The following is a 21,104-nucleotide window of genomic DNA, read 5'->3' as shown; positions in this document are numbered from 1 at the left end:
AGGCTTTTAGAAATGTGATACTGACATGCCACTCAGATAATGAGCAATTCTTATGTCTGTTTAGAAAGCTGAGCCAGAGTCAGCAAGAAAATCGTATCGACACAGTCTGTCTGTGATGAGCTCCAAGCTGCAAGGCTCAGGAGTTGGCTTGTGGACAGATGATTTTCCATCAGCATAAGGACTTTGACCAGAGTGGGTACACAGCAGGCAGCACATCCCTAGAGACAGACACCAGTGCTCCTTGGTAACCAGCATCCCTCCCAGGACCTGCTAGGGAAGTCTTGGGGACTGCCTGTCACAAAGCCATGATGTGACCGGCTGCAGCACAGTAAATGTAGACACATGATACCAATATGGTTATATGATGTCAGTGACGTAAGGAAGCAAGAGTCAGAGGGTCTATTCAGGACCCAAGAACATACATAAGGGACTTCTCATGATGTCTGAGCTCTGAAATCCCGGGCAGTCTGAGCCTCAACGATGAACCTATTATTCTCCACACAGATGCCAAAGGACTAGCAATGTGCTGGTACAGCCCATCAGAGAACCGACATGTAAATGTGTGTGAGAGAGGGGTGTTTACGTTTGTTTCTCCATCCCAGGACAAGCTTTATGTGAAAGCTAGCTATATGGGACAGAATACACAGGGGGCCTCCACTGCACCCCCAGAGTAATCCTGCTTCTCCCACACTGTTTTCCAGCATGGGCTACTGCATCCTTTTTGTGCACGGACTGAGCAAGCTGTGCACTTGGCTGAATCGATGCGGGGCCACCACCCTGACTGTGTCCACTGTGTTGCTGCTGTTGCTTTTCTCTTGGAAAACGGTGAAACAGAATGAAATTTGGCTGTCAAGAGAGTCCCTATTCAGGTACGATTAGGTGGATAAAAGCAAATCTCTTCCCATGTATTTTTTTGCTTAGATATTTGTTTCCAAACAAATGAGGTAACGTGGGTCTGGCAATAATTATTAACCCACAGGTTTTTTTTAGTAAAGTTTTAAGTGGGAGATGTAATTTCATTTTGGGTTTTAGCTTTAGTTTTTTAAATGGTATTGTATAAAGTTTAACGTGAGCTCATTCTAAGTGAATTGATGAAAATAAGGCTCACGGGAAGGTTTTTGGGTCTGTGAGACCGTCGTTAATGATGAGCTGGGCTGTAAAATCAGCTATAAACAAAATGAAATGATAAGCCTAACTTCATTACGCAGACAAGAAAATGAGAAAGGTGAGCACACAGCAGGAAGGAAGAGAAATGCAATACATTTTCTTTAGAATATTCCAGCATGTCAAGTTGTGATCTGTGATCTACTTGCTTTATTCTGAACATTAATTGTGAACAAAGAAATGGGAGGCTTTTTTCATCTCGTGGTAGGTTTTTATGTAGTGTAGAAGCTGTTTCTGAAAATAACGATGTCAACTTAAAGCCCCGAATTTGTTGTGAAGTATAAACTATTCTCTGGGACTCCTGCTCATCGCTCTGTTTTCTGGAGCTTAGGCTGTCTCCCTGATGCCACTGCCCCAGTGACCTTCACCTGGGCTCCCTGGCACTGCCACAGCTGATGTTCCCAGTTTCTAGGGATCCTCCCCATCTGTGTCCCCTCTTCCAGCTTCTGTCCTCACTTATGACCCAGTTGCCCAGTTAGGTCGTTGTGGTTTTTACTTGGTTCCTTGGCCAGCTGATACCCAACACTTCTACTTTGGGAGCAAACAACTGAAACAGAGTTAGGATCACTTGAGAAAATAAAAGGGAACATATTGGGAGAGTATAGGGAAGTGCATGGCATTGAGGGGCCGGTGAAGAAGCCGGCATGTGGCAGATGGGAAAATCGTCTGGATGGTGTCTTGAAAGCACCTGAGCGCCCGCCCGGAAGCAAATGAGGAGACTTTTACCAAGTTGTTTTTTATCGTCACATCGAAGTCCTAGGGAAATTAAGTCCTCTGGCTGGGCTTGAGCTTTAGGTCATGTGCCTGCCCTTTGTCTCCACCAGGTACCAAAATGAATGATTGGCCAAAGGAACCCCTCTGACTTCCACTGAGGGAGTTAGGGCAGGCCTGGCCCCTTGGGGTACCACTGAGACTTCACAAAGTGAGGCAAGGGAGAACTCCCCACAGGGAATCCAACTACTGGAGGAGGGCAAAGACTCTGGGCTGCCAGGAATGAATGAATGAATGAACGAACAGATAAATAAGATAAATGTTCACTGCACTTTTTTACTGTTTCAAAACAGTATATTTGATTTTGCTACTTGGCAATTTAACTTTTTAACTTTTTTTTTAATAGAAAAATATTAGTTTGTCATGCAAGTCTTATTGGTTTTTTAGTATTATTATATCACCACCGTTGTCAATGTCATAATCATTTTCACAGTGGATACTGTAGAGACCTGTTGGCATGTAAAGTTTTTTGTGGGGATTTTTTTAGTTAATGTTTTTTCACTTTGAGGATCCAGATTCCATTTAGTCTCTGTCACATCCTTCACCTTCAATGCGGTCCCCAAAGACCACAAAGGACTTGTCCCCTCTTTCTACCCATGCTGAGGTCAATCTGCAAACACAGGGGCATGGACATCCAGTGATACAACTTCCTCTTAGTCTCTGTTGGCTTCAATTTGTTTTTCTTTTGCTTTCAACAGTTGGTGCTTTTGTGAGAAACTTTAAAATGGTTCTGCCCTGTGCTAAGCCCCTTGCTTGAATAAAGGTACTAACAGAGGTCGTGTCTTCTAATTATGTTTACTGCTTAATCAGATCAACTTTGGGGGTGGATTTTGGCAGGCAGCAGTTTATTTCAAGGATAACAAGTTCATGTTCCAACACTCTACGGCTGATGCCAGCAGTTTGAAAACAGAAAAACAAAAAGCTCATTGACTTTTCATCCAGAGGCTTTGTTTTTGTTTTTGTTTTTCTAGCTGGAAGCATGCAGTAAGTGACAGTGGATTACTAAAACATAACCATTCCACATATGTGCTTGAAGAGGTTTTGTGCCCTTAAGAGGCCTTTGGTGATCAAATGGAATTTTGTATAACATGCAAATCAAAGCTTTTGATAGTTCTTTGAAAACTTTGCCTGTTATAATTTATGTATGTCCCAAGAAAAGTTTTAAGAATCTGAGACGTTAAGAATGTTCTTTCTCCTCAAAGACCAGATATTTGTATGTATTCATCTGTGCTGAGTCATGCTGGAATCAGTTGAGTGAACATTTATCAAGAATCTTTGAAGGAAGATAGGGTTATTGGTTGAGTGTGGGGGCTGGAGTTAGACTTTCTGGGTCTTCTCCAAGTACCATCATTTAATAGCTGTATGATCTTGGGAAAGTTACTTAACGACTCCATGCCTTAGTTTTCTTTATTTTGAAACTTAGAGTAATAACAAGAATGTTTATCTTTCAGGTGTAGTGTAAGAATAAATGATTATGTAAAAGATGCAGAAGGCAATATGGTAAACACTATGTAAATTTTCAAGTTATGGCTGTAGGCTCTGTTCTAGGGTATGAAAGAGATTGGTGTTGACAGGGGGAAGAGGGAAAGAGGAAGAGGAGCTGGAAGTCTGTGTAGGGTCAGACACATAAACACATGTTAACATAATGTAGCCACTGGTAGACAGAGGTAGAGCAGGACAGTGCGTAAGCGCTAAGAAGAGCGCAGGCCCTTCATGAACTGTTGTCTCGTAGACCTGAACCAAGTATATAAGGATGAAAACAACCCAAATTAGCCATAATGATCAAAACCAAGAACTGGCTGTATTGAGTAAGAAAAATTTGTAATAGTTCTAGATAAGGCGATGTCCCTGTGTCAGAGGCCCTGCTTCTGGTTACTCCTCTGTTCTAAACAGTGAACTCATTGACCATCCCTTGGACATATGGTCTCATTAAGGCCTCTCTTACTACATGGGGTGGTTTTGCTTGGCAGTGCTGTGAACAGTCTTACAGAGTGTCTTAGGACAGACCTTTGCGTTGGAGAAAATCCAACTTTCAGTTAAGCCCCAGCCTTTCCAGCTGAGGCCTCCTCTTACAAAAAAAGATCTCACCATATGATGTATTTTTAGGAGATACAGATGCAGGCCCCCCTCACGGCTTTGTAGTTCCACTAGCAAGAATCATACACACAAAAGCGTAAGAAGCCTGAACTTGTGTCTTATCAGAGGCTCAAAGAGAGTAATTGGTCCAAACTGAAATAGCTGTGAAGAGAAACCAGGATTTGAACCCAAGTTTGATATACAAGAATATGTAAGCTTTGCTACACCCATTTTTTACTTTATGTTTTCTAACTTAAATAAGCCCAGTATACAAAAGAGAGAGAGGGAGAGTGGGAGAGTGGGGGGAGGGATTGGTTCATAATAATAGCTGCAAGGTATATTTTCTTTAATTCTTTGTGCCAAGAAACTATTCTGATATCCTAACCTGGAAAGAGGGTAACTGCATAGCTCCAGCTGAGCCTGGTAACAGCCCACAATTTTACATTGTTTGGAGTAAAAAATACTGTAGTAACACAATTTGGTAAAATCCCTTCTACCCCCCAAATGTTAGAAATACCTGAAAAGGCAGAGGCTGCATTTTTCTTTTATTTGCAATGTAGTTAAGGGTCTCTTTGAATCCCATTCATGAAGTATTTAAGTGATCTATGGACCATCAATTAAGAATTTATGGCCTAGATTATTCTCCATCTCTGTAGGAAACACATTTGTGTTTCTTGCTTTCTGAATTGCTAAGCCAGAGATCAGCAGACCTCCCAAGGCAGAGGATATATACTGAGGATTGGCAGATTCTTTTGTAAAGGAGTAGACGGTAAATATTTTAGTCTTTGTGGGCCATACAGTCTCTTTTGCAACTACCCAACCCTGCTGTTGTCTCGGGAAAGACACCAAAAATAATAGGCAAACACATTGGCGCGCCTGTGGCCCACAAGGCCATAGTTTGCTTACCAATAAGATAAACATTGTGATAGTGAAATTATAATGTTACTATATCCTGTGGTACCTTTCTGGCTTAGCATCAAGTGTTGATCAGCTTCAGGAATGGTTCTGACCACGTATTGGCCTTGGTTGAAATCTCTTCTCAACTGCTTTCTAGGTCTGTAACTTTATTTTTTTTTTTAATTTTTTTTTCAACATTTATTTATTTTTGGGACAGAGAGAGACAGAGCATGAACGGGGGAGGGGCAGAGAGAGAGGGAGACACAGAATCGGAAACAGGCTCCAGACTCTGAGCCATCAGCCCAGAGCCTGACGCGGGGCTCGAACTCACGGACCGCGAGATCGTGACCTGGCTGAAGTTGGACGCTTAACCGACTGCGCCACCCAGGCGCCCCGTAGGTCTGTAACTTTAGAAAAAAAGGTCTTAATCTCTCTGAAGTTCAATTTCCTCATCTGTAGTATGGAGGTACAATAATTCTACCATCCGATGAGTTACTGAAGGGATAAAAGGAGACAGTCAGTCCATGGAAATGGGTGCTCAGCCCAGAACTTGATTCAAACTGAGCATTCCATTCTGTGAGTACCAGCCATCCTGAGTGAGGCATTGTGCTGCCTCAGGTCAAAGCAGGGTCGGAATTGAAGAGAACCACAAATCCTTCTTACTTTCCTTTCCTGTTACCCTTGGGTTGAATGCTGCTCATTAATTTTTTTTAACGTTTGTTTTCTAATCAGGAATTTGGGGATGGTTCTTGTGACCTATTGTCCAGTGATACCAGCAAAACACATTGATGTTCTATAAACTCAGAGATACACGTGAGAGCAGTGGCTTTTCTTGTTGTTTCTGTTCATTTTCTTTTTTTTTTTTTTAAGATTTTTATTTTTAAGCAATCTTTATACCCAACATGGGGCTCAAACTCACAACGCATAGACCAAGAGTCGCACGTTCTACCTACTGAGCCAGCCCTGCTCCCCTGTTTCTGTTATTTTTCAAGAGGCATGGAGGAGAACTATGAGGTACATGAATTAGGATCCTGAATTGAGTGGGAGATTTTTCTTTGTAATCATTACTGGGATTATTAATCGGGATCGGGATCCAGCTGTATAATTAATGAATACTACATGTCTTTGTAGAATAAATGCATATAAGTTGCTTGGTTCCACTAAAACAGTTGGGGTTGTGAAACCATAGCATCAAGAGAGCAAATAGAAAAGCCTGGTTCTGGAAGCAAGAGCAGCCTGGCCAGTTACAGCAACGTGGAAAGTTTTGCCTTTGGCCAGTTGTTTATTTCCCTTTATCCACAAACTAGTCATTGTAAAATGAGAGACTGGAAAAACATAGCAGAAAAATATCACAGAGAGAACATAAAGGTCAAAAACAACAATGGAAAAAGCAGTGTGTTCTTGGGATTCAAGTTACTCCACCCACATCAGCTTGCCTGTTATGAATATTATTACTTCCTCTGGCCGTCACTAAACAATGCCTGATCCGAGCAGGGACTATGCTTCCACAGGCCTAATTGTCTGTTCCTCGGGTGAAATATAATTGAGAGTCACCATGCCAATCACACAGAGGGAAGGGTCAATTCCAATATGCCAGTTATATCCAAACTGAAATCAAAGTTACCTTTAAAATCTGCCTATTAACCTTGCACTATTTATTTCTGGATAGAAAAATCAGAAGTTTTCCTGGTTAAAAATTGGAATTTTTTAAAGCCATTATTACCACTCTGACCCAGATTTTTCCCCTGTGACTAAAAACACTTTGGGTAATTTCCATTTTAAATATTACATTAAAATTCTAGCTCTATGTGGCAGCTGTTGGACCTCACCATAGGGCGACTGAAGGATACTGATGATTTTACCGGAGAACCCAAATGTCAGCATTTGTATATCTTTTGTCTTGGGTGGGTCAGTTTCTGAGAAAATTCCTCCAGGCTCCTCCCGAGAAGTCTAATCCTGGCTATTCAGAGAGCTTTTTAAGGAGGACAAACTGAGATCCCACTGTTCAGAATACAGATTCTCCCATAATCTACCTTTAAGGTACAGCTCTTCCCCCTTCCCTCTGCTGTACCTGTTGTTCCTGAGTGCAGGATCTCTCTAACTCTGTTTTTCCAGAGAGTAAAACTCCTGCCTTTTGCTGGGATGGGGAAAGAATAATGAAAAAAGTCACTTAGCTTTTAAGGGTAGGGATGAGGATCCGAGGTTTAACTGCTCCTGATACAGATTTAGTCTGTGTTCAGCCACACCCCACCCACCAAAAAATCCCAGCAACCTGCCATACTTTTGAAGTCGCTGAAGCAACCTGGGTAGGTGTGGAGTCTGCTGCTTCAGATGATGTTGCCCTTGGATTGGTCTCTAGCCTCTTGCACTCTCTGTAAGTTCTGTCCTCTGGAGAGTTCCTCAGATGTCCAGCCGGTGGATTTTAAGTGGGACTGTCTCTGCTGGTTATTTCACTGAATGTTCAACAGAGATTGCAGTGCCCTTACATATTTCCCCAACAGGGTTTTAACACTTTGTATGAAATCCTTCTATTAATCTTACCTTTAAATTTAAAACTAGGGGCACCTGGATGGCTCAGTCAGTTGAGTGTCCAGCTCTTGATTTTGGCTCAGGTCACGCTCGCACAGTTTGTGAGATTGAGCCCCGCGATCTTGGGATTCTCTCTCTCCCTCTCTCTCTCTCTGCCCCTCCCCCTCCAAAGAATAAATAAATAAACGTTAAAAAAAAATAAGTTAAAAACTGAATGAAAGTATGTTATCTGGGAGAGGTAGTAGTGCATTAAAGTTGCCCAGAAACTAGGTTGTTATGCTTTCTCTCTCATCAACTGTCCCCCTCCCGCATTTAATCCCCAAGAATTCCAGAAGTTTTCTTTCCAAGTGGCCCTCCAACCCATTTTCTTTCATCATTCCCCGGCCCCCACCTCCCTGCATGTGAGGGAACGAGGGACTCTAGAACCAAACTAGAATCCTCTAGGATCCCATTTCCGCCACTTACCAGCTGTGTAGTTGTGTACAGGTTAAATGTGTGGGCTAGTTATGAATGAGAAATGGCTCCTCTCCTGCCCCCACTTGCCCCTTGAATCAGCTCCAAAATTTCAGTGCTATCCTGTGGGCGTTCCCCAGGTATTTGGTTATGGCAGTGCAAGCAGACTAATACAGTGACATTTAAGCAAGGTTGTTTTGTTTTGTTTTTTTACCTTTTTGAGCAAAACCTCATTTCCTTGTCTGCAACTTGTAAAATAATAATTACACCTGCATTTGTTTATTTATTTATTTTAATTAGCCCAGGCTTGGTACATGGGAAATGTTAATTTCCAATAAAACATAATAGGGAGGCCAGTCTAGTAATGATATATTTTTGTAGATGCTCTCCATTTTTTTTAAAGGAAGGTTGTAAGTGAACAAAAGAAGCAAGGAAGGAAAAAACTGAATTAACCTGAGCATGCAGTTTTGTTCTCCAGAGAATTATCCCATCCCACACACACTGCCTTCATTATTTTCCAGAGAAGCATATTTAATAAGTGATACGATTCACAAATTTTGGAAAACCTGACTTAGATGGATGCAATGGACATTTCAAATGAAGGTTCATGAAACTGAGTAAAACATGAAAGAAACTGACAGTATTACTAACTAGTATTCTTTGTTGTTCTTTTTTTTTTTTAATGTATTAATTGTAGGTCTGGAGTTCAAACTCTGCCCCACAATGCCAAGGTTCACTACAACTACGCCAATTTCCTGAAGGATCAAGGTCGGAACCGGGAAGCGATCTACCACTACAGAACAGCCCTCAGGTAAGCGCCCTAGGACTGTTTCCCTGCTGTGCTTCTCAGGTTCATTCACTCACCCTCCCAGTGTGTGGGGGGGAGGAGGGGGGCGGGCAGTGAACATCTCCTTGGAGGTGGTATGGATCCTGGACTCCCCATCTTCTGCTCAGTGCTCAAGTCTGTTGTGAATGTGGTAACTCTGCCTTGCTACTAATTCTTGGTGTTTTCCTGTAAAAGTTTCCATTGCTACACGATACTCAAGTGACACCAGGTCAAATACACATATGCAGGAGAACAGGAGTTGGTTGTCAAAAATACACCAGTAAACTCTGAGAACGTGTATTCCAGTGAATTCTTCTCACTTCAGGCTTTTCGTTATCAGAAAGGATTTTTATGAAGGCATTTGAGTATGGAAATGAAATAAATACCCTGATAGTTGTATTCAATAGAGAGAGTACTAGAAGACACTTGATTACCATGCTGGGAATATGTTAATAAGGGGCGTGTGTGTGTGTGTGTGTGTGTGTGTGTGTGTGTGTATAAACAGCCCTGACACTCTTCTTGTACTCATCTCCTTGTATTCATTTGGAAGAGACTATACTAAACAGAGCTTTACATGTCACTTTAAGAGAAACTACAAATGTAGGCCTATATTACCAGTGGCAGTCTCTATTGCTCTTGAGTACTCACAATTGCAATCCTGGCTTTCAAGATGGTCTTATCTAAAAGATCCCACATGATAAATGTCTGTAATCTGGAACATGTGGAGGCAGGGAGAACTATACATAGCCTTGGAATCTCCAAATGGTCAAAACACAGACAGGTGAGTCTTCTCTTTTATTGAGTACTGTGAGACTCACGGAAGCTTTTTAGAGAGGTTTCCATACCCCTGCAGATTGGCCCCCATTTGGTTGAATTTTGGGCTAGTGTTCCACTTTGGGATATGCTTAAAGTATGCATACCAAACAAATAGATATTTCTCTGAAGCATGTACTAGCATTGTCTCAAAGCTTAGTTTGAAATCATCATTCTGAAAGTCACTGGCCTGATTTTTTAAATTATCCTTTTGAACGGTGTTCTTACATAAGTATATTATTCATCAATTGAAATATTTTAGACTTCAGGGTCTCTTATTTAGCATTCAATATGATAAAAATTTTAAACTGTGCACGTCAAGTTCACTATCAAATACTATTCCAAAGATCCAAGAAATGGAAGTCCCAGAGGAAAATTGTAACAAAACTTTTTTAAAGAAAAATAGGTTTTTTATTTAGGAATAAGAGATCATTTTTAAGATTTAATTCAGATTTCTATTCTTTCACTGGAAGCCAGTTTACCCAAATGTTTACAATACTTCCCTCTGGTTGGTGAGTAGATTAATTTTTTTCTGTATATTTTGTATTCCAGATGTTCCACAATGAACATGTATTATTTTTGCAATGAGGAGATATCTTTTTTAAAGAGGCATATTCCTTCAAGGGTACAAATAAAGTATGTTTTGGCTTAATGGTTAATTGATGTTTCAGGATTTCAGGTGAGCATTCTTGGAGAGAAGAAAAGAGCAGTAAGTTTGCCTGAAAAGTATTCGTTGAAAGGAAGTATTATCAGAATCTTTTAAAATTTATTGCATTCCAGCAGACTATTTTCTGTCAAGTTCAAACAGAAAAACAAGGCAGACCCTAAGGCACTGCTTGGGGCAAAAGTATAAATTACATAAAATTCTCTAGCAGCTGATTTTACAGAATTATAGTAGCTGGTTGGGTACTACCGCTTTTTCCCCATGAAACAATAAAAATAAATGTTTGCTTCAGCAACTGTGCTTCTGGAAGAAACATGTCCCTTGAGAAGTGGGGGAAAAACAATTAAAGCTATAAATACACTGCATAGTAATTAGTGAAATATTTCATCCTCTCACACCAGGCTCAAAATACTTCTGATTTAAGTAGCATCATTTTTGTGTGGATACCTCTGTGGTGAATTTTCAGTGGATCTGGGTTTGTTTTTTTGTTTGTTTGCTTTTAAATAAATTGTCACTCTGTGCTAGAGAGAAAAGGAAGATACCAGGACTATTCATCATTTTCATGATTATTTATCCGAGATGACTGGAAGACTGCCCTTATTTTATTTTATCTTTTAATTTTTTTTAATGTTTATTTTTGAGAAAGAGAGTCAGAGTGTGAACAGGAAAGGCAGAGAGAGGGAGACACAGAATCTGAAGCAGGCTCCGGGTTCTAAGCTGTCAGCTCAGAGCCCGAGGTGGGACTCAAACTCACAAACTGTGAGATCATGACCTGAGCCAAAGTCAGACGCTTAAACAACTGAGCCACCCAGGTGCCCCTGCCCTTATTTTAATATTGTTCTTTCTTTGTGGAAGTTGCTGAGACAGAGCTTTCCCCCACCCCCCTCTCTGACTCCTTCCTCCGTGTTTCAACTTTAGTGTATCTGATGGTTTCCATATTTGCACACAGCAAGAAAGAGAATGATTAGGAAAATGCAGGGCTAACGGCGCTATTATCTGAAATCAGTCCCAACAATTATCCATTTTTGTTGTAATGACTGGGTAGATCCCAAAGGCAATGATGAAATTAGTCATTAGGGTTGTATCTATACCAATATCATTTTGGCTGGCTTACAATGCTGGAAATAATGCTACATTAAATTGGTAATTATATATGCCATGGATATTCTGCTTCTTTTAAACCTTATTCTATGTTTTAGACAACAAAGAAGCACCACTAACTTCTCCTTCCTTTTGGTGTACCTCATTTATTATATTTCTGTAGTGCAAGGAAAATCTCCCCTGGAAAATGCTGCAGCTGAGGTTATAGATTCAGATTAAGACCCAAATCAGCAAAGGAAAATGGCAAAACTCTTCTGTCAAATCCTCAGTGAACACAAGTGTTAGCTTTGTTTTGCTGTGAGGGGCAGCTCTCATGTTTATACCTATTCCAGGCTCTATAAAGTTCGGGATGCCATATGGTGGAATATCAGAACAGCACTGGTGGGTCTGCCATTTGCCTCTAGAGCTTGCCGACCATTGTTCAAAACCTGGAGAAAGTTTCTCCCATTCCATCTCACATGAGGGGAGTAGAGTTCAGAGACCACCCAATATCTTACCTCTTCCTGCACAAAAACTCTATGAAATGACTCATCCAGGAAGCCCACAAGGAGAGATGGTGGCCCTGCCTGGATAAAGTGCAGAAGATACTGCATGTGCCCTTGGCCAGTGGCCTATTGATTTGCTTCCAAAGTCAGTCAAAGTGGAGAATCGTAAGACAAATTATGCACATTCTTGAATGATTTATTGTACCCTCAAGTTTCACATGTACATACATTCACCAATCTTCAAATATCCAACCAAGCTTTTTCCTTTGGGTAAGAGTCTACTGATTATAATCTGCAAAAATCGCATCCATAAATCATTTCTCTGATGATCAGGTTTTGATACTTTAAAGGGGAGTAAAAATGTAATGACTGAGATTTTTCTGATTTTCCTCCTGCAGTCTTTTACAGTTACTCTTACATCTAATTCCACAGCAATTTCTTGAGCAGCTTCTCTTTTTTTGAGTATTTCCAGAGTATTTCCTTAGCTTCTATATAAATAACAGCTCTCTTTTTTTCCACATTTATATTTTGTCAATTTGCAAAATGTTTCATTACATTGTACAGTTGCAATAAAAACTAAAACTGCAGTAAATCTGTCAATAAACACAACTGGCTTTTACTCATACAACTCAACTTACAGGATGAAAAAGGCCCAGGCTTATAGAGAAAGTTCATTAAGTTGTGGATATTTCCAGAGAATAGAGAACATCTGGAAATCTGATGACATAGTGAAGAGACTATTTTAAAAGATTTTTCACTACAGGTGATAGAGTCATGGAAATTGTTTTTCATTTTATATTTAAATTCCCTGCATGACTCAGTTACTGGTTGGTTAAAATGGGCTGGCCATCAAGAACCACCCCCCCCACCTGGGAATGAATAGAGTTCACCTTTGTCCAGGTGAGTCAGGAAGGCCTCCCCACTGTCAGCAGCAAATTGTCCCATGTTCTATGGAACAGTTGTTCGCGTAGATGCCCTCTTCCCCCTGGTGCACTACACCCAGAGTATCTCCAGTGATTGGATATCAGTGCTACGTAGGATTCCCTCCTAATACAAGGGCTGTGATCTTCAGTCACCCAGACAGCTGTTTCTTTCTCACAGGTATGCTTTCAACATGAAATACACAGTAAATCATCTGAGATTGCCACCTTCTCATACTCCTATCAAGCAGGAGATACATTACCCATTCCTGAGGGTACTCAAATATGCTTGGGCAGCCAGGGGACCCTTAGAGCAGCCTTTTCCATTCCCGATACATCTGTTGTTGATGTTCTAAACAGAAAATCTGAAGGGAATGAATGGACTATTCGAAGGGTATAGAAGTCCTTGACCAAGCTCTTTTCTATTTGCATAATTAAAGGGGAAGAAATGTGCTTTTAATGCTCCTGTACCAAAGAAATCTCTACTAGCTATTTAATTAGCTAACATGTGGGACAGCATAGAACTAAAAATCTTCCTGATTGGAATTTTTTTAATGTTTATTTATTTATTTGGGGCGGGGGTGAAGAGAGAGAGAGAGAGAGAGAGAGAGAGAGAGAGAGAGAGAGAGAGCTGGGAGGGACATAGAGACAGGGAGAGGATCCCAAGCAAGGAATCCCTATGTGGGGCTCAAACTCACAAACCGTGAGATCAAGACCTGAGTTGAAATCAACAGGCAGATGCTTAATCGACTGAGCCACTCAGGAGCCCCTGACTGCATTTTTTTAATGCAAAATATAGAGACTTGTCATGATAATAGCAACCACGGATAGCATTCTTTGCACTCTCTCCTGCGTGGATAACCAGAACTCTGCAAGGAGACTCCATTAGACTGTAGGAGTGCATGGGGAAAACAGATAGTAATGAAAGAATCGAAGAAACAGCATTATCATTAGAGTCTAAAGAAATCTAACTATGTGTAATTAACCCACTGTTCACTAATGTTCTTAGTTTATCAATAAGATTGCTTTATATAATTCCTTTGAAAAATGCTGTCTATAAAGCTGGTAGCGTGTGAACATTTTTTTTTTCTTAAATCAGGATTTATTGGCTGTTTTAAAAGTCCTTCATTACACAGCCTATTTTAAGTGAACATTTAAAATAACTCTTACGAGTGAAAGTGACCTTGGATACCAGCTGCCATGTATTTCTGGAAAGAATTAAAATTCCAGGACCATTTGTTAGCCAGGTTTAACAAGTGGAGATAGGCTTTTCTGCCCGTGTGGTATTTTCGTTTATAAAAGTCTAAATACACTTTCCAGTGTCACAAGTAGAGAGTTGAAATTAGTTTTATTTTTTTGTTGATGAAATAATAACTTTACTGTATATATTTTGTGTTAATTAAGAATAGCAGTTTTATTCCTTAAATCCAAGAAGTTAAGCCCTATTTCATTTAGAAAACTAGAATTGACTCATATTATAGCCATACTTATGGACTAAATTTCTGAATGAAGGTTGTGTAATTTCTACTCAAGAACATTTCCAGGGTCACCTGGGTGGCTCAGTCGGTTGAGCATATGACTTTGGATCAGGTCACGATCTCATGGTTTGTGAGTTTAAGCCCCTCAGGCTCTGCGCTGACAGCATGGATCTTTCTTGGGATTCTCTCTCTGCCCCTCCCCCGCTCACACTCTCTCCCCAAAATAAACAAACATTTAAAATAACAACAAAAATATTTCACTCCGTCGTCTTCTTCTTCTTCTTCTTCTTCTTTTCCCTGCCTTATACCACTTTCACTTTAAAAACTTGCTGTGCTTCCCCAGGAAACAGAATCCCTGGGGCAGGGATTTGCATGCAGGAAGTCTATTAAGAAGTGCTCTCTGGAACACCAGGGAAGGAAGCCAGGGAAGCAGGATGGTCAATGCGGGGAAGGGTTGAGGGCAGTGCAGTCCCAGGGCTTCAGCTGACCCCTTAGGAAGCTCTGGAGTTGGGAGGAACACCAGGGAAGGAAGCCAGGGAAGCAGGATGGTCAGTGCGGGGGAGGGTTGAGGGCAGTGCAGTCCCAGGGCTTCAGCTGACCCCTTAGGAAGCTCTGAGTTAGGAGGGCCCCTCAGGGTTGCCAAGAATGGAGGCAAGAAGTGGAACCTTTATGCCCCCTTATCAACCAATCACTGCCCCAGGCAGGGCGGGTAGCCTCTAGTGAGGCAGTTCCCCCGAGGCGGAGAGCAATGCCCAGAGAAGACCCCCATGTGAGCTGTCAGCAAGTGCTTCAGACATGGGTGTTGTCTGGGTGCTGTAAGACAGCATCCACTATACTAGCTTATGTTACAATTTCGTATATAAGCAATTATGACAGTTTAAACAATATCACTTAGATTTTTTATTAAAATGAAAATAGTGGTGTTACCTACTTTCATAGGGTTGGAATATTATAAGATAATTAATTTATTTCAAAGCTTAAAGCAGTGTGTGTATACCTGGCAGTGATAAACTCATTATATGTTATGACTATATCCCAAATCTGACCCTTCTCTCCACCTCCACGGCCCATCGTCTCTCACTTGGATTCCTGTCTCTCAAGGCCCCTGCACCTGGCTCCATGCCCTGCACTGTCTTTCTCACACCTCACCTCCTGCACCTTGTCTTGACCAGTCAGCTCCAGCCGTGTAGGGCTCCAGGCACACATCAGTCAGGCCACTTTCCTATTCAGGGACTCTGAATTTGTGGTTCCCTCTTCCCAGAACACCCTCTCACTCTCTAAACAGCTGCCTCACTCCCTTCCTTCAGGACTCCCCACTTATGTCATCTTGTCCCAAGGCCTTCCCGGGCCACCCCACCTAAGAGTGCGGTCACCACCAACGTACTCTATTCCTCTTCTTTGCTTCATTTTCTCCACTGCCTTTATCACCCTCTAACCTACTTATCATTTTGTGAATTGTCTGTCTCCCTCCACTAAAAGGAAAGCCCCACAAGAGTAGAGATTTGTGTCCTTTCCCCCAGCCTGGAGAACAATGCCAGGAATGTGGCTCTTAGTAAATGCGTGTTGGATGGATGAATGCTGCATGTAGACAACTTTTAACGGTCTCTTTTTCTTTGTGAATTACCTGAAATTTTTTAAAATGGTAATCAAGGGGGCGCTTGGGTGGCTCAGTTGGTTAAGCATCCGACTCTTGATCTCAGCCCAGGTCATCATCTCATGGTTCGTGTGATCACATCAGACTCTGCACTGACAGCGTGGAGTCTGCTTGGGATTCATTCTCTCTCTCTCTCTCTCTCTCTCTCTCTCTCTCTCTCTCTCTCTCCCCTGCCCCTTCCCCCCCCCATCAAAATAAATTAATTAAACCACTTTTTAAAAATGGTAACTGAGGGGCACCTGGGTGGCGCAGTCGGTTAAGCGTCCGACTTCAGCCAGGTCACGATCTCGCGGTCTGTGAGTTCGAGCCCCGCATCGGGCTCTGGGCTGATGGCTCAGAGCCTGGAGCCTCTTTCCGATTCTGTGTCTCCCTCTCTCTCTGCCCCTCCCCCGTTCATGCTCTGTCTCTCTCTGTCCCAAAAATAAATAAACGTTGAAAATAAAAATAAAAATAAAAATGGTAACTGAAATACAGTGTAAAAACTAAAAACCATCAAAAGTAGATCCTTAGTTGCTTCTACAGAACATAAATTTAATCTGCCTCCAAACCCATCTTGCCCCCCTCCTCTCCAATTACCTACCCTTCTGGTTTGTCTCCTCTGAGGCTGACTCCTGTGCTCAGGAGTGCATCATTTCCAGCTCCCCAGAGATTTCGTTTAAAACCCTTCCTTTACTGGGCACTTAAATATTCTCAGGCTTCTGCCATCTTTATTTATTTTTTGAAATTTTTGTAATGTTTATTTATTTTTGAGAGAGAAAGAATGATAGAGTGTGAGTGGGGGAGGAGCAGAGAGAGAGGGAGACAGAATCTGAAGCAGGCTCCAGGCTTTGAGCTGTCAGCACAGAGCCCGATGCGGGGCTCGAACTGTGAAATCATGACCTGAGTGGAAGTCAGACGCTTAACCGACTAGCTACCTAGGCGTCCCTGCCATCTTTAAATAAATATGCAAACCAGCCTCTGCATCTCCTGTTAGCCCTTCCTGCCATTCAGTCTGTCTCTTCCCACCTTTCAAGTAGTGAAATTTCCTGCAAGTCTCAGTGTCTTCTTCTCCCTTGTGTCCTTCTCATCACTCAACTGCAGTTGGTTCCCTCTCCACCACTGAAACTGCTTTCCTCCAGCTGCCTCCAGGTGGGTAACTCCTGAGGAGGACGCTGCTTGGCAATTAAATTACTTGACTCTCAGGACACCTGAGTGGCTCAGTCATTTAAGCTTTTGACTCTTGACTTTGGCTAAGGTCATGATTTCATGGTTTGTGAGTTTGAACCCAGCATTTGGGTTCTGCACTGACAGCGTGGAGCCTGCTGGGGATTCTCTCTCTCCCTTTCTCTGCCCCACCCCTGCTCATTCTTTCTTTCCCTCTCTCTCTCTCTCTCTCTCTCTCTCTCTCTCTCTCATACACACACACAAAATAAATAAATAAAACATTAAAAATAAATATATCGGTAAATTACTTGACGCTTGGCAGCATTAATTTTGTTGACTGCTCTCTCCTTTTTTTAATTTTATACTTTTTTTTTTTCAAACGTTTATTTATTTTTGGGACAGAGAGAGACAGAGCATGAACGGGCGAGGGGCAGAGAGAGAGGGAGACACAGAATCGGAAACAGGCTCCAGGCTCTGAGCCATCAGCCCAGAGCCCGACGCGGGGCTCGAACTCACGGACCGCGAGATCGTGACCTGGCTGAAGTCGGACGCTTAACCGACTGCGCCACCCAGGCGCCCCGACTGCTCTCTCCTTTTTAGACAGGTTCTTTTTCAGCTTTTATGCTGTCATGGTTTTTCTTCTATTTCTTGAGACTCTCCTCCAAACCCTGAATAGAGGAGTCCTCAGACCCCTCTGCTAGGTCACCTTCTTTTCTCAATCTTTGCTTTCCTCCCAAGGGATTTCTTGAGTTCCAAAGGCTTTAGTTAATGTCTGTATGCTGATTAACTCTCAGATCTGTAATTTCACCACATAGCTTTGCTGTCTGAGCCATCTGTCCATCTGATTCCTGGACATTTCCACAAATTACCCTCTCTGCACCTGAGATTCACATTACCACCTTTTGTCCCAAACCTGCTCCTTTTCCTTTATTGCCTTCCTTTCTAGTTTGTGCTTAAGCTGGAGTAAAATGTTTTGTTTCCTGAGTCCTGTTTGGTTTTGCTTTCTCTCTCTGAAGCAGCCTTCCTTCGTCTTCCTATTTGTATCCCCTCCTCCCCTTCCCCCTAACTCTTACTGCCTCTCTGGTAACGCATCATCTCTCCTGGCAACACCTTGGTGATTACCATGGCTCCTGCCATGAGCTCCTGTCTCTTATACTCCCCTCCTTCTGCTTTGTCTCTTTCTGCCCTGTGTGCTCTGACCATAGTGCACTAAAGTAAGTTGGTGTCCTTGTCTCTCCCTCTTCTGCCACGGGACCTCCTTGAGAGCAAGGACTGCTTTCTCTTTATTCCTGTGGGCCCTTAGTAAGTGCCCAATAAGTGATTGTTGAAAGAAAGACTGAGGGAATATAATGCATAAAATATCACAGGCTCCCTTAGAGTCGGAGGACCCCTCTGTAATAACAAGCACTGTTTCTCAGTGGGAGAGCCGTCAACAATTTAGATGGAACAGCTCTTCATTATGCAGGGCTGTCGTATGTATCACAAGGCATTTAATACCCCTAGTTTCTTCCAGTGGTGACCACCAATTCCTGAGGTGGATATTCAGGATATGTACCCTTCTCCTTCCCTGTCCCTCATGATCTTCTTCATTGGCAGTTATTGATTAGGAATATGGACACACTTTTCCTGCAGAGTACTATTCATGCTACAAAGTGTTATTACAGTAAGGATTCCATGCGCACATTGATCTGTCACGTAGGACTTTGGATTTCCTTACAACCTTCAATGTAGCTTTTAAAATTGCATGTGTCTGAAATTCCACTTGGTGTTCAGTGTATCAGAAAGGCTTGGAGGAAGTGCCTCTGGTGCTGTGGGGATCATTTGCTTTAGATGATGAAGGATTGACAGACTTTGGGATAAGGATTTGACAAAGAACATTCCTACATTCTTAAAATGGAGAGAGTGATGTGTCCTTCACATCTGAGAACCCACGGCACAGGAGAGACAGATGGATACAAGATGACTTGAGTGTTCACTGGATTAGTGATGAAGAGATAATAGATGTTATTCTGACTGATGGGAGCAAGCTGAAGGCCATTGACAGCAGTGGAGACAATGATTTTTTTGGAGGGTGAGAAATCCATGAGAGAAGGAGAGCTGGTGGCTTCAGCCTGACATGGGTTCATTAGGTCTGTAGGGGCAGCCAAGTACTACTACCCAGAGGTCCTGCAACCAATCCCAAAACATTAAATGTTTGTAGTGGAACAGGTATGATGATGGGTATGAAAAGATAAGAAGGTCATTATGTTATTGACCTTACTGTTATAGAGAAAGCAACTAAAGGACAGACATAAATTCAAAATCACATAGCTAGAAAGTCACACATGGCTTCTGACTCCAAATACAGTTATTTTTTTTCTACTCCACCAGAGCAATTCCCCACCATCTGCCACAAAAACCAAAGGTCACTACAATCACCCCAAGCCTCTGAGAAAGGTTAAATTATGTTTACCATTTTCTATTTCAAAAAGCAGAGACGTATTTAATTGAATACATTTCCCAACCTCTAGAGTTAAATTGTCAGGAATCAGGAAAATTCAGCCACTTAAAATGACTCATTTCCTGAGGGCATCAGAGAACAGGGTTCTACTCTAAATTATCTCGGAAAATCAATTGGGCGGAGTCCTTCTGGATCACTGTGAGAAGTCATCCATTGTGAGAGGTCAGATAATTTAGTTGGCCCTCTTTAGAGAGTGTGTCACATTTCCCAAAATTGCTTGTGAGGTTTTTTCCAAAGCTATCTTAAATAGTACAAAAAGAAAGTGGTAAGACTTGTTTGTTAATGGCAATTTCAAAAAAGTAAAAAAGCAGATCAATAATCAGTGTTACCTGGTACATTTTAGTGACATGATAGTTCAAATCTTATAACAGGAAAGCACTTAAAAAGTGCCAGAGACCAATCTGGTTGAAAATATGCTGCTGACTCCTGAAATAAAGTTTGCTTTGGACATTTTTTTAGTCCAATGAAATTCAGATTTTATGGTTGAATTTTTTTCCCAGCCATGTTTTTCTTTTGGATTTTTTTTTCTCAGCAGGAAATAGAAAATAAACATCTGCCCTTGGCGTAGTTAACCTCAAATAAATTAATGTGTGGAATGAAAATCAGACAAATAAATCACGGTGTGTATATTCTAAAAGGAAATTGCAAACTGAAGCACATGATACAATATTGCTTGCACAGTGAAATCCTTATAGGGTAATCAAACGATAAAAAATTAAGAGCATCCTTACCTTTTGAACACATTGTACAAAATTCCAAGTAAATGACTGAAAGAAAATATAAAACCAAACTTTGGTCATATATATCTTATGTCTCTGGATCTTCAGGTGATCTGGAGGTTAAAGCTTAAGAACAGTAGATGAGAGAGTATATATACATCTTGTGCACTCACTGAATAGCTTTTTCTAATACTATGCTTTTCCGAGGTACCAGGATTATTTTGTACAACAGGTAACAAATTTTTCCAGTGCATGAGAATCTCAATAGCCAAGTGTCCTGAGTATTGAGTTTATTCTATTTCTGTCACTGAGAACTAGTTCCTATAAGATCATAGGTGAATGGATTGGCCAAAGAAAAAGAGGAGAAATTATTCTAAATGGAAGCTCTAATTTGTAGCAGTTTATTTATTTGCTGAAGGTCAAATGACTCATAATGTTTGGGGAAAATAAATAGATTTACAGGAACAGGAACAGAACACATGTGTCTGAGATTTTTTTTTTTTAATCTATTACCTACTCAATTTTTTTCCTCAACTCTAAAATAGTACAGTAATTCTACTTAAAGAATTAGGAGGCTTAAAGGAGATAATGGAAGAAAAAGTACTCTACAATGTGAAGTATCATTAATACATCCCAGGTCCCTTTGGACCCATTTTCTTTTATTCCTGCTCCCCACCCCCCAGTGATGTTGTCAATGTTGCTTCTCAGAGTTAAGGTGACTGGGAATGAAGGGGAGTCATAGATCCTCAACTACTTATTTTATCAATCCTGCTTAAGAAAACACTGCTAGGTAAAAATTAAGAACCCCTTAAATGCTCAAATGGATGTTTTCCTATCAAGAATATAAATTATCCAGGGTTGCCTGGGTGGCTCAGTCAGTTGAGTGTCTGACTCTTAGTTTTAGCTCAGCT

General features: G+C 41.4%; 1 protein-coding gene across 4 annotated transcripts in view; it reads left to right on the top strand.

Annotated features, from left to right (window-relative positions):
- Positions 1-21,104, top strand: part of TMTC1 (transmembrane O-mannosyltransferase targeting cadherins 1) — a 278,157-nt gene that overhangs the window by 191,848 nt on the left and 65,205 nt on the right. For 3 of the 4 annotated variants that reach the window (XM_045061614.1, XM_023256892.2, XM_045061613.1), the window contains 2 exons: positions 702-869; positions 8,588-8,701. In XM_045061614.1, the coding sequence (XP_044917549.1) occupies positions 702-869; positions 8,588-8,701 (282 nt within the window). The remainder of the gene's footprint in view (positions 1-701; positions 870-8,587; positions 8,702-21,104) is intronic. The other variant, XM_045061612.1, reaches the window with a different exon arrangement.

The sequence above is a fragment of the Felis catus genome, chromosome B4, assembly GCF_018350175.1.
Source record: "Felis catus isolate Fca126 chromosome B4, F.catus_Fca126_mat1.0, whole genome shotgun sequence".
In the NCBI taxonomy this organism is placed as follows: Eukaryota; Metazoa; Chordata; class Mammalia; order Carnivora; family Felidae; genus Felis; species Felis catus.
This window is presented reverse-complemented; position numbering and strand designations above follow the sequence as displayed.